Below are 14,205 nucleotides of genomic sequence, written 5' to 3' on the forward strand. Positions count from 1 at the left end.
ACTTAAGAGATTGTCATGTTTATGCCTGGAGTAGCAGCATCTCTCCACGTAGGAAGATATGCCACAAGAAATAGGGACAAAAGTCACAGAATATCCCTGTAGAGCCTAAGGCTTTTTGTCCTGTCGAGTCTAGACTTGGCTTCCACCATGATAGACAACAAAGGAAAAAGCAAACAAACAAACAAACAAACAAACAAACCAAAGTGCCCCTTTCCCTTGAGCACAGCTTTCATGTGCTGGATGAGTTTGACTCTTGTGATTTTCTTTTTATTGCTCTTGTTTCTACCGCTGCTGTGGGTGTTCCTTCCTCAGATTGTGAGAAGTCACTTCACAAAGTGCCTCTCACTTCTAATATTACCACTCATATGGATATATGGTGTTGGATCGTATGGCATTTTACTAACTTGCTGTCTCAAAGGTTCTCACACGAATTAAGTTTTCTAATAACAAAACAAAAAAGAGACAGTAGATTTGTAGCAGATAATGCATTCACTGTCATCAAATTGCATATGTTCTATTTGGGTCTTGTCTACTGTGTGTGGGATTGTATACATCATTGATTCCTGGTATTTTATCATAAGCTGATTTAAAAGCTCAGAATTATATACATTTTAAAAACACTCCTCATAGATGAGCTCTCAGGAACTGCCCACGGAATGGTAGAATTATCCATGATATACCAGCGCTCTAAGTCTTTAGTACACTAGATAAAGGAATAACTGCTATTTTTAAAATATATTAGACAACTTAATTTCTGGCTAACTTACATGTCATTTTCTCCCAAGATGTCCTTTCATTTTGGAATTTGTCCTTACTTTAGTTCTGATTTTGATGGACAGTATCTTTATTAGTTCCTGAGTGAGATGCCACCACCCTTATCTCTCTCTTGTCTCTGAGTCTATATCTCCAAGGTCATATGAGGTAAATGAAGTCCTTGATCCATGTTCTTTCGGGCCAAACCGCACATGACACGGAGGAGCTCATGGCTCTCAGCACCCATCAGTAAATTATTGCTGTTGCTCATATGTTCTGTTTCATTTAACTAAAGCAACCACAATCTCTGAAGCCACCTTCTAGTGACTGGCACACATTTATTGGAATTGAAATTAGAGAGCCAGCAGCCATGAGAAAATGGCAGAGTGGCGAAGGTTGTTCACGTTTTACATACTGTTTAGGAGAGTTTTTTTTAGTGGAAAATATTTACAACTAACACATGACAATGCTAGTATAGCTGGGTAGTTACTGTTCATTGTGGCATGAACAGTGTTACTAAAGATTACTATATTTCACCATTTATTTTTAATCAATCCTTAGGAAGAAAAATAACAAAAGCTTTAAATATAACAGGCTATGCACCACTGCTCAGGTATTGAAATAGCTTTCTATTTAATATTTTTTTTTTGCAGGCTGACTTAGACTTATTTAGTTTCATTTTAGTTCCCTTTGAGTGGGGACTAGGAGGCTGGTTCTCAAGGGCAGGATGCCAGGTTCAATTTAGCATTAGCTAGTTCACAGCTATTCTAGCTAATGAAGCCATTGATTGAATAATCACAAGGGACTCCCCAAATCTGATGTGCTTTTGCTAATTAGATGGATGTATCCAAGAGCCGTACATATCCATGTGCTGTTTCTAGACGAAGGACATCCACATTGGATGCTATTGCGCTACACAGTAGACCACTGGGCTGGCTAACCTTTTGACCTCCTCACTCCCTCCTCTCAGGCCCTCCATGGACAAGGAGGCCAGGCACTTTGTTGGATCTGGCTGGAGGGGATCTGGAAAAGAAGCAAGGAGGGTAGGATTACTGCAGTACAGCATGCCACTGCTTGACTCTGCTGCTACCAATGGAGCCAGCTCCTCCAGGTCCAAGGGTGCTGACAGCTCTGTCAGTTTGTTGCTAATTACTGGATGTTTCAGTGTGTGTTGTCTGTTCCTTTAATCTCACTTACCTCTTTGTAAACAGTCTCTTGGTTAAATTGCTTTTTGTTAAACTCCTTTGAATAGAATCTTTATCCTAGTCCGACCCCTAACTGATAGACATACAGGGAACAACTGACATTTTAATTTCTAAATCCTTTCAACACTTGATATTAGCAGTGTATTGATATCCTAAATTGTAGTTAAGCGTTCAATATTTTCAGATTATTTTCCTTAATTTTATACAGTGACGTTAGTCTCAAAGTGTTGAGAATAAATGTCCTGAGTAACAACATTCCCCATGTGGCTCATGTTTGGGTGCTGCTTTCATATGTATGTATGTATATATGTATGTATGTATGTATGTATGTATGTATGTACTATTTTAATGGCCCGAATTCGAAAACAGTGAAAAAGCAACCAACATTCCAAAGGACAAATAAGTTGCAGTACATTTTTACAATGTAACTCTATTTACTTCTGGTAAAGTAAACTACTATTTGCAACAAAATGGACAAATCTCACAGCTTACAATGCAAAACAAAACAAGAAGATACTGTGTGAGTGTGCATGGATGGATCCAGAAGGCAAACAAAGGTCTGAAGAGCAGCTGCCTTGCAGGAAGGCAGTGGCTGGGTTGAGTTCCTGTGTTTGCTTTCGTTACTTTTCCTTTCTTTTAAGCTGGATGGAGAGCTTAGGTGGAAATCTTAGCGGTCTTTAATCGGAGTTCCCTGCACAGTATAGAAAGTTGATAATATTCCTTAAAACACAGAGCAAGTACAAAACGTATCCGCGATAACTGGAGCGTTGAAGTGCCCTGTAACGTGTAACAGTAAAGGGTCACGCCATCTGTGGATGGCTCTTGAGCTCACACTGCAGGAGAAGAAACTCGTCCACCCGACATTCCTTTAATGGCCTAAATCTGTCAGAGCTTCTCAGCTGAGAAGGTGAGTGTGGCCGCTTGTTTCATTACAGTAAAATGCCAAGCATACATCCCTGCTCCTGCTTAGCGCGTCAACCATTTCATTTTACGTTGTTTTATTCTTGAAATACTTTTACCATGTCCATCTTTCCTGCTGTTTTTATTTTTGCGTGTATCTGAGTGACAATGTGCATATGGGTGTGCAGGTTCCTAGTTCCTATGGAGTCCAGAAGACAGAATCTGGCACCAGAATCAGTGGCCGTTGTCAGCTTCTGGACATGGGTGCTGAGAGCCAAACTCAGGTCCTGTGTGTGTAAACTACTGAGCCTTTTCTCTCCAGCCCTTACTTGGCTCTTTTTTTTAGCATTTTCAGAAAATAAACACAACATTCCTATATTTAAAAAATAAAGTTTAGATTTCCATGGAACAAGTTTTATTATGAAATGGTGGTTTGTTTTGTAAATTGTGTATAATTTTCTCATCTGAGTCAATGCTTTCCAGAAGCACGGTTCCTGGTTATGATATAATTACATTTACATTTGTCTTATTTGTTTTTAACTTTAGTGAATTATTATCAGTGAATAGTAAGTTAATAACTTGATGTTTTTATTTTATATTTGATCATTTTGTCAAAATTTCCTAACTAAAAATTTTTATAGTAATATGCATAAATGTTGAAAATATATTAAATATGTCAATTTAAAATTATTTACTTATTTGTTTTTTATTGATTGTTCGCATAGTCCAGCTGGCCTCAAACTCTCTCTGTAGTTTTGACTTTCTGTTGTCTCCATCTACCAAATGTTGAGATTTGGATAGGCACCATGCTGAGGGATTGAGTCTGTATGTGTTGCTTGAGCAGCCTGGTAATAGAACTGCTTCCACAGCCTCTGTTTATCAATTGTAAGGTCTAGTTTTCTTTTACATTTTCTTTTAGCTTTCTATCTAAATGTGCACTGAAAGGGTGAAAGTAATCCTTTTTATTTATTGCTTTTGCTTTTGAAATTATAATTACATCATTTACTTTTTCCTTTTCTACCCTCCAAGTCCTCCTATAGACCTATCTTTGCTCTTTTAAATTCATGGTCTCTGAGGCCGGGCGTGGTGGCGCACGCCTTTAATCCCAGCACTCGGGAGGCAGAGATAGGCGGATCGCTGTGAGTTCGAGGCCAGCCTGGACTACAAAGCGAGTCTAGGACAGCCAAGACTACACAGAGAAACCCTGTCTCGAAAAACCAAAAAAAAAATAAAATAAAATAAAAAAATAAATAAATAAATTCATGGTCTCTGTTCTAGTTAATTATCATTACATGGATATATGCATACATATATAATCCTAAATATAAACAGTTTGCATAATGCTATTTATATGTATGTATGTTTAGTTTTGATGTTTTTGTTTTAACACCCATGCTCTGTGCTAGTCTACTCAGTTCCTGTGTAACCTTAGGTTTATCACATCTTTACAGGTAAAACAAGCTCTGCTGCCTCACTGCCCTCTTTGAAACCATGGCGAGTTCTTTTGTATTAATTTCTATCATAACAGTGTCCTTGACTTATCTCTGCGTTCATTGCAACTGCCAGCATAATTGTGTCCAGTCCTTTAATTTCTATTTATTTCATTGATCCTGTTTCATGTACATGTAACAATTTTATTTTTGTTTGCTTACAGAAAGTGTGAGATTAATAAAAAGAGCTTAAACCTGTTGTAATTTGCTTGCCTCTTATTTTTTTCTCTTTCATTCATCTTTTCTCTACTTTCTATTTATTAAATGTTAATCTTTCAAAACTCATAATCAAATATGCCACTCTATTACATAAAAATGAAACATCTACTCTCTCATGGTCCTTCTGAGCAAGAAGACACACTGTTCTGTGTGCTGCTTTCTTTACTCTGTAATAAGGTGTGAGCGTGTGCTCAAATATTAGTTAAATACAATTTGCTACCATAACTCCCAAGACAGCACTGACAACTGTACATTTTAAAATAGGACTGTGGAAACTAAGTATAATGTCAACCCTGTAACTTATTTTATGAGTACAAATGCAGGAATTTTGCTTCGAACATACCTGAAGATGCACAATGACTATCTAAAATAATAGTGGTATTACATATACTATAATGAAATGAGCTAATATATAAATTAAATTATTTAAAAAACAACTATGGCATCTTACTCTCGGCCTTCCCTTTTTGACAAACTTTATGTGCATTCAAGAAAATTATATTTTATTTCATTTTAAAATTCTTAATTGATTTATTTTATGCTGGGATTACAAAGATGATGTGTGCTTTAATAGTGTGACATTTCAGTCATTTGCGAAATCTTGCTAAACTAAGTCCACAGGACTTTATAATTTGTTAAGAATGGGTTTATTCCAATGCCTAAACTAAGCTTCAACCTTTCTAGAGGAAAAACACAATTATGAATGAATAAATCTTTAATAATGGTATTCGTTAAGTATAGAGATGTAAAGTGGTCACATACTGCAGAGTACAAAGTAGTTAAAAGTGACTGTATTATGTGGGAAATCAATCTTATTATATAATAGCAGATCAGGAAGAGCTCTGCCCGCAACGGTTTGTATGCACAATTCTAAGGCAGTCCTTGTGTTGCTTAAGCACGTACATATGCGTTCACAAACTATATTTGTCTAGAAAGTGAAAAACCTCTACTCTAATTGCTGACGTAGGAGAGTTTGTAACCTAATTAGTGCAGGGGGAATCTTCAGAGTGAAGAATAAATAGATTATGAAGCTTGTACTACACGTGGCTTCTGCAGTGGTTTGAATGAGAAAAGTCTGAACACCTGACATTTGTTTCTCAGCTGGTGGTGCTGCTTAGGGGGGCTTAGGATAGGGAGAATTCCTTCCTGAAGGAATTACCTACCATCACCTGGCAGGCCCTGCCCCACGTCCTGCTTTCCTCACCTTTATCAAGGCGTTTTGCCAGAACAACAAAAAGTAACGAGACTAACCTGTAATGCCATTATGTTTTGAAAAGTCACAGTACTCTTACGTTACTCTCCCTCCCTTTTGTAGGGGTTGCCGTGGCCTGGGATGTGGGTCAGTTTGTAGAGCGCTCGCCTAGCGTGAAGTTTACATTCCGTTCCCAGCACTGCACACAAATGGTGTGGAGACACACGCCTGTGATCCCAGCATCCCAGAGATGGAGGTATTTGGATCAGAGGCTCAAGGTCTTTCTTTGGGTATAAACATAGTCAGTGGGAAGACAGTGTGGGCCACCTGAGTCTGTCTTAAGGATCAAAGAAAACCCAAGCTACAAAACGTGGCATGGTGGCCGTGAGACCTACTTTCGCTTGTGGAGTAGTCCTGTGGGTCAAGTACTCCTGACTCCTGCAGAGAGCGAATGCAGGAGTCCACCAGCTCAAGGCCCGTCGTAAGTTCGTCTTCGATATCCTTTTGACCGTCTGAAAGGAGATACATTCAAGTGGTAAACATGGTAGTTTAATACTAAAGCGTCAAGTCAGTGGTTCTCAGCCTGTGGGTCAAGACCTCTTTGGGGGGAATCCCATATCAGATAGGCTGCCCATCAGATATTTACACTACGATTCATAACAGCACTTATGAATTGCAGTTATAAAGTACCACGGTTGGGGGGTCACCACAGAACGAGGAGCTGTATTGAAGGGTCACAGCATTAGGAAGGTTGAGAACCACTGCTTTAGGTTATTCCTTGACAACCAAGTGTTACATTTATTAGACAACATGTTCGCAAGCTTTGACATCAAGCACAGAAGCCAGAGTTAATCAATTACATGTATCCCGGAAGAAGATGAAGTTATCAGAAAATTAGGAGGCTTTAACCAGCCCCCCCCCCCGCAATCCCCTAATCATGAGTTAGCTTAACTTTACTTAATTTTCACCATCGTCAGGCTTTTTCCCCCCGCTAGTTCACTTTTAGAAATCTAAAGTTCATCAGAAAATTAATCAGTAGAGGTACACGTAGAAGGAGTAAGATTGCCATCAAGCATTCATACTTCACCTTGCGTCTGCCAGTGGAACTGCTCTCCTGCTGAACTGCAAGAAAGAGAACACACAGCTGTAACGAGCCAATCAGCAAGGAAGGGACTCTACACACAAGCTTCGCAGGACCTCAGAGCAGGAGAGCTGGGCTCCTGGGACCTGCTCTCATTCCTCAGAAAGCAAGCGGTCCCGTTGAGATAGGATTTTAATTTTCATGCATTTGCTGCACATCCCTTTTTGATTCACGGGTAATACCATGCTACAAATGGACATTGTTCAGTAATTTTCATAAAGATAGCCATTTTTTTTTCACAAGCCCAGTTCTTATGGATAGCGATAGCTTATGGATAGTTCAGTTTTACTCAATTTTAGTTATTTCAATATATCTAAAGTGTGCATGGCATTAGACACCGTAAAATAGCCCAGTAAAGAAATCTATATCCCCTTTTATTAAAAACACTATAAAATAACTTTCTGCCTTCACTTCAACATTTCTTATGAATCCGTCTTTCCAGTTGATTGTTGTGGTTTAAATAAGGGGACTTAAAATAATAATGTATTACCAAAAACTGAATATGTATTTTGAACTTTCCCTCCTAACAATAATTTTTATTAAAATGATCAACCTAGGAGTTGCTCATATATATATGCCAATGACATTTTAGAGTAGGCCTGCATAGATGACTGATTTACTTACATGGATTATTAGATATAAAATAGATAAATACATTTGAAATTTCCTGGTGTGAGCAACTTCCATTGAATGTTCTTCCAATGGTGCCACCATTCTCTGTCAATAACTGACAAGAAGTAACAGTAACAGTGACAGACACCATTTTGAGAATGGCTTTCTACATGTATTTCACCAGATCTCTGCCTTCATCAAGCAGCTTCTATGAATAGCTCATCAGTCCTTTAACAGTAAGTGGATTTTAGACCCTTAATTTGTACCTTAGAGGCAGCTTCTGAATACATTCATGTGGGAAAGGGGGATTCTGGTATAAATCAGCACTCAAAAAAGCCATGATTGATGTAAATGAGAACAGGAATGGTCCCTTTAGAAACGAATGACTATTACAGGGTGTCTTGCTCCTGAGCCAACTCATATTAGCAAAATGGAAAAGAATTTTACAATGCTAAGAGCTAAAGACAGATCTGACACATGAAAAGTTAACTACAAATTCATTTCCATGAAGCTCTTACATCCATTAAAGAGATATAGCATTATAAGGGAGCTATATCTAACCACAAAGTTCAACCCTTGCCATAGGAATGTTATACACATATCAACATTTTTTAAATGATAAGATGGTTTCCCTTAGTGGGTATCATTGCAAATTAGGCTGTTCCATATATTAAAATTCAAGAACCCCCACGATGCATCTGAACCATAGGCAGCACGGCTATCCTTTCCCTTTAAGAATTTTATTTATCAAGCATGTGTTGTCACGATCCTAATATCACATATTGATACCATCGGACCTTTTCTGAAACTGCACTAGAACCTGGGCATAATGATTCTAAGTAACTCTACATGCATGTTATTTGTGTCGTAATCATCTATAGCATTTCTTCTATGTATAGATGAAGCCCCATTAGAAGCCTACATGCTCAGAAAACCTGTAGGCGTGGCTGAGTGTCTACTCTGAAGTTCTACAGTTCTCATGTGCTATGAATGGTAGACACACTAGGTAAGACACTCACTGCCAATTTAGTGCTGATCCAAGCTCTGTTATTCTGTATCTTATAACCTCTCAAGGGGGCCTAACCTCCTAAGCCTGAATGCCATCTTCCATAGGAACACAAAGTATTCTCATGCTGTAGTGGGCTGGGTAGGGGCTATTCCCCCCCCCCCCCAAATAAACTCTAGATCAAAACCATGAAACTTGTGCATGCTAAGTTATTTGGCCAGAGAGTGCTGAGGCTGTATCAATGGTTGAGTGTCTTCTGTCTGGTCATCTATGGGAGGGATTTAAATGACATCAACTTATGAAAGACTGAACAGGACCTACACACACATGAGATGGCCAGGTAAAGATGGGGGTGAGGACTGGGGCAGCTCAATGGAAGCCACACCATCAGGAAGCAGTTAGGAGGAGCTTCCTCACCTTTCGTGCTAGAAACTGTTACCTAGCCGACACACCGACTTCAAACGTCTGGCCTCCAAAATATGTTTGAGAATAACTTTGTGTTGTCTTAAGCCAGGCGGATGTAGTAACTCTTATGGCAGTTCCAGGGAATTCTAATACTACTTTTTTCCTGATCCAATAAAGAAATCATTACTGCCTCCAAACTACTACAGGCCCATAGCAACATGTATTTGGCACTAATGTTTATTACATAAGCAGGGTTTTGCTATTTCTCAACAATCATCAACCTTTCTTTTGCTTTGAAGAGCAGAACTTAGTGATGTTAAGGGCGTGACCACACAGCTACTAATAGTCTCATCCAAGCCTTGAACTAACTTGCTCAACACCACAACGCAAACTCTTCATCCACAATCCAAAGTAGCTCACTGGCTTGTAGAGGGTGGGTACCTCTTACGCTTCCTTGAATCTAAAGATGTGCGAGTGAACCCCCACCCCCTTGGTGCAGCAGTGTCCTGCTCTCTCCCAGTGGGACATTGAGAAGCACGCTACCCATGTAGACAGGGCTACAAAAAGCCCCAAGGGAGGAAGTGGTAGGTGTCATTTCCTGTCCCAGCACAGATGGGTAGGCATGGATTTTCTAAACTTCCTCTCAGCATAAGCCCGGTATTTGGATGGGTCCATAAAAATGGACACTTCTCTAGCCCACAGAGAGTGCTAGTGAGAAGTTAAGCATTATGGTACGGAAATGCTGACGCTGAAGGTCGATTCTGTAAAACTTCAGTACCCTAACACATAGGGAAGCGTGCCGTTGCTGGTGTTCACAGGTAGTTTGGCCTTCTTGACTTTCCCCTTGAGACAGATGGAGCTGGATGGAGGTGTCCATCCACAGAGGAGGTGGGGGCCATTGGTCTGCTCCTCTGCAATAGCAGGTGAATGAATCACGGCACAAGACGCAACTTCGTCATACTGCTACCCAGCTATGCTTCGGATCATCTCTTTCTGAAGTGTTTCGGTTTTATAATGCCACAGAAATGAGAAGGCACGTTTTATTATTATTATTATTATTATTATTATTATTATTATTATTATTATTATTATTATTATTACAATTGAAAAAACCCCACTATTGATGGTAATATAGAAATATCCTTGCAGGAAAAAGAAGTCATATTCCTTTGGGGCAGACAAAAAGCATTAATCACTTCAGTGGCTTCCTTGATTCCTTTTACACAGTTAAAATGCATTAGCAGTAAGACTGATCACAGAGTGCAGACATCCCCAGGGAAACCGGTTTGGATTTTGTTTCCTTAAGTGCACACTACCCTTTCTCTGCTCCAGGATTCTATGTAATTGTATGTTTTATGCACTTGATTCATTTTCTTAAGAAGTCCTGTAAGATGGATACTTACCAAGACGCAAACAGACAAACAAACAAAACCCTAACTATTCCTTAACTCATCATGGACTTGGCCTATATTCTCAGATTCTCTCTTATCCAGTGTTAGGAGTTACATTCAGTAAACATTCTCAACTATGTAAGTAAATTTATTACAATGGGAAAAAAATACACTTTTAGAAAGTTATAGATCATTTCCCTTTCATGTCACATGTAAGGAAAGTGGCAGAATCACTTCGGCAAAATCTTAAAGTAGGGGCATTTGAACATTTCTCATTAGCAACCAGGAGCTCCCATGTTCGGTAGGCAAGAAAAATGTGTGCGGTGAGACTAAGCTTAGACCAGAGAATCACCTTGAGCTCCTTGTAAAGTGGATTACACTGCTGCCTTTCCTGATGATCATCACACCCACCCACGGGCATTTCAAATATAGAATATATATATGAAAGTTCAGAGGTTTTCTTGACTCCAGGAAAAGGCACAGAGCAAGCCATTACTGTCGACTCTCTCTGATGGACCTGTTCGAATATCTTTTCTTTTGCAACTTTCAGATGCCTGAAGCATCTGTCTCCACCCTGAACCAGGTGGGATATTATTGCTCCCAATTTCTTTCAAAATAACATAAAGGTGCAGAACTATGAGGCCTTTGCTAAGCACCTAAAACATAAACCAGGGGAAGCTACTGTAAAATAAATTGTTTCCAAACTAATGTTTGGTTCTACCCTTCAGGGACAATGTTCCTCATACTGATGGCATCTGTGGGTCTCCACCCTGCCTCTAATAGAAAACAGCTTTTAGTAGTTAGTTTCGCACGCGGTACCTCACACGAGGAGGTAGTGATTGCAAAATAAAATGACTTTAGTTAAAAGGCTTAGATACTGTGGGGATGATTTGTGTATGGTAAAACTGATGAGGACTGATCTGCGTGGTGTGTGGTGTTTTGCTATAGGCTATTGCTGCCTTCTTACCTGTGTGCTCTGTCTCTTAGTCTGCCATGGTGAACCACTCTGTTTATTCCTTTTGGTTACTGCCTTGTGGCGTCTGTCCCTGAATAGCCCCAATTGAACATCACAGTCACAGTATCCTCCATGAAAATGACGTTGATTTCTCATAGCAAAAATCATTCCACCTTGATTATTTCAACAAAATATATAATGTATAGCTATTATAAACATGTTCATAGGGCTACAAAGGCTAAATCAGGACATCACATTGCAAAAATGGGCTAGGTGGTCTCTGAAACCAGACTGGGTGTGACAGGTTTGGTCCACAAAATTGTAGGTAATTTGTAAAATTGGAAGGAGACACTGTAAGGATTCAATCAGTTCCTATATTTCAGGTGTTTAAATGTGTGTTGATTAGGGGCTTAGAGCACTTAAGAAGGATGCAATGGCTTAACATTGTTTATAAATTATATCTGGCCATGCTTATAATCATTTATTGTAAATTATTGATGTCAGTGTCAGTAATTGTTAGTTGATTGATTATGACTTACTCTATCTTTTTCTTTGTAGTACATGGAAGCTGGCTGTGGGACGGTGTAAAGGGGAGTAGTCAAGGGAAAATGTGAACAGCTGGTACAAGAAAGTGCCACGCACAGTGGTTTCTGCAATTTTAGCGTTGGTCATGACAGGTCTTGCAAAGATGCCAGGACGAAGATTACATTCTCTTGGTAAGCACCTCCTGGTATATTTGAGGATGCAGAAGGGAGGCATCCCCAGCTCTCCATGGCTTTCACTATAGTTTGCTACTTGAATGTTCCCAAAGCCCCACATGTTAAAGGCATGGTCTCAAGGGAATTGTATGGAAAGACTTTGACCTTCTTAAGAGATGGGAAGGCTTAGGTCATTGACCAGTGGTTCACAACCTGCCTGTGGCAACCTCCTTCACAGGTTGCCTGAGACACCTGACAACACAGATATTTATATCATGATTCATAACAGGAGCTATAAAATGACAGCTATGGTTGGGGTCATGACAACATTAGGGGCGGTATTAACAGGTTGCAACATTAGAAAGGTTGAGAACCACTGACAATTGAAGATGATTCAAAACAGGCATTGCAGAACTCTGGCCTCTTCTTCTCTCTTTGCGGTCTGAGGAGTAGGGTGATGAGACTGAGGCACCACATGCTCTCGGTGTGATGTGCTCAGTAATAATTCAACCAATCATCGACCGAAACCTGAAAATCTGGGTTAAAATAACCATTGTAGCCTTTGACCATTATTTATCTCAAGAATGCTATTCAGGGATGGAAATGCCATTACACAAGTGCCAATAGGGTAGGGACATTTATAGTCAAGTGCACAGAGCTCGGAGGTACTGCATCAGGAGTCCTGTTCAAGGCATTTGTATGCAGGTCTACGTGACCTTAGGTACATCACCTGCTGTCTAACCAGCACAGTTTCCTCATCTGAAAGAACAGGACATTCTCCACAGTTGAGTGGAGAGTGGGGTCTGATTTTCACATAAACTCTGGTGCCTCATATTTGACCATGTCCCCTGGATGGGGAGGCCTAATGGCACTCAGAGGAAGGACAGCAGGCTACCAAGAAGAGACTTGATACCCAATGAGCATACACAGGGGGAGGAAGTCCCCCTCAGTCACGGTCATAGGAGTAAGGGGAGAATGGGAGGGAGGGAGGAATGGGAGGATATAAGGGATGGGATAACAATTGAGATGTAATATGAATAAATTAATAAAATATTTATTTAAAATAAATAAATAAATAAAATAAAACAATGCCTGACAAAAATGAAAGAAAGAAAGAAAGAAAGATCAGAATATCTTTCTCATAGGGATTTTATTAAAGTTAAGAATATAAAGAAAATAAACCCTCAGAACAGTGACATGAGCATTGGACTTGATATCATGAGAGAGATCCTGAAAAGAAGGCCAAAGAACAAAAGCTTGAGAAAGAACGGCCAATTCACAGAACAAAATGAGCTTCCTTGGGATGGTCACACAGAATTCAACTTGTCCTTGCTTGGGGACAGATAAATATTAGCACACTAATATGCCCCTGAATCTAAAGAATTTATGTTTTCTATCTTTCACCAAAATTAAAATAGAAATTTTAAAAAAGGAGTGTATGATTTAAAAATAAAGATGGCTTGTTTTTGGAATGTAAAATTCTCCAATCCTCACCTTACAGGCCATGATTCCTGCTGTCATTTTTGCTATAGTGAAAACCAGGAACATTTTTGTTGTTGTTGTTGTTTTCAAAACCATGTGTGAGAAAATATATCAAGCTCAATGTGCTCTTATGGATTTCTTTTCCGTTAGGGGCAGAATAAATCCACATTCCTAAGCTAATTTTGTTGTTAAGCAGTTGATCCAGCAAAGCACAAATGTCCCCCTAGGGTAGCCTGGTTATGAGTGGCCCCTGAATCACAAAGGGCCACAAAGCAGTCACATATGGGAGCGAGCCACTTAGAGCCAAGCAAGGCAGAAAGAGCAGGCATTCTGTTTGAGCTTAATTCCTTCCAAATAAACACTCCTGTTTGTCACAACCACAGAGAATTAGCCTGAGGCTCCATCATCCAAAATATGCTAACTACACAAAAGCCGAGCTCTTACCGTGGGAAAGAAATGCATTCACGTCTCTCTTCTTGAAATTAATTTTATGGTTTCAGAGTTGATTGTAGCTATATTACAAGAGGCATATTATGTATAATATACAATATTGGAAGCAGCAACAAATGGTGCATTATAAAATATAAATTTCTCATGCTGTATCTCCTTCCATAGATTCCTGGGAATCCTCTCATGCATGCGCTAGAAATTATTTTTTAAACGATTTCTACTAGTACACAAGACATTTATTGTAGTTGGAGAGATACATCTAACCACATTAGAAAATAAACCATCATAATATCTCTGCCAGTGGGC

General features: G+C 39.4%; 1 protein-coding gene across 4 annotated transcripts in view; it reads right to left on the reverse strand.

Annotated features, from left to right (window-relative positions):
• CTNND2 (catenin delta 2) overlaps window positions 1–14,205 on the reverse strand; it is an 836,853-nt gene that overhangs the window by 405,812 nt on the left and 416,836 nt on the right. For all 4 annotated transcript variants that reach the window (XM_084781517.1, XM_084781518.1, XM_084781516.1 and 1 more), the window contains 2 exons: window positions 6,847–6,881; window positions 6,155–6,271 (listed from right to left, as the gene is read on the reverse strand). In XM_084781517.1, the coding sequence (XP_084637643.1) occupies window positions 6,155–6,271; window positions 6,847–6,881 (152 nt within the window). The remainder of the gene's footprint in view (window positions 1–6,154; window positions 6,272–6,846; window positions 6,882–14,205) is intronic.

This window comes from Acomys minous (genome assembly GCF_964271855.1).
Source record: "Acomys minous genome assembly, chromosome: 5".
NCBI lineage: Eukaryota > Metazoa > Chordata > Mammalia > Rodentia > Muridae > Acomys > Acomys minous.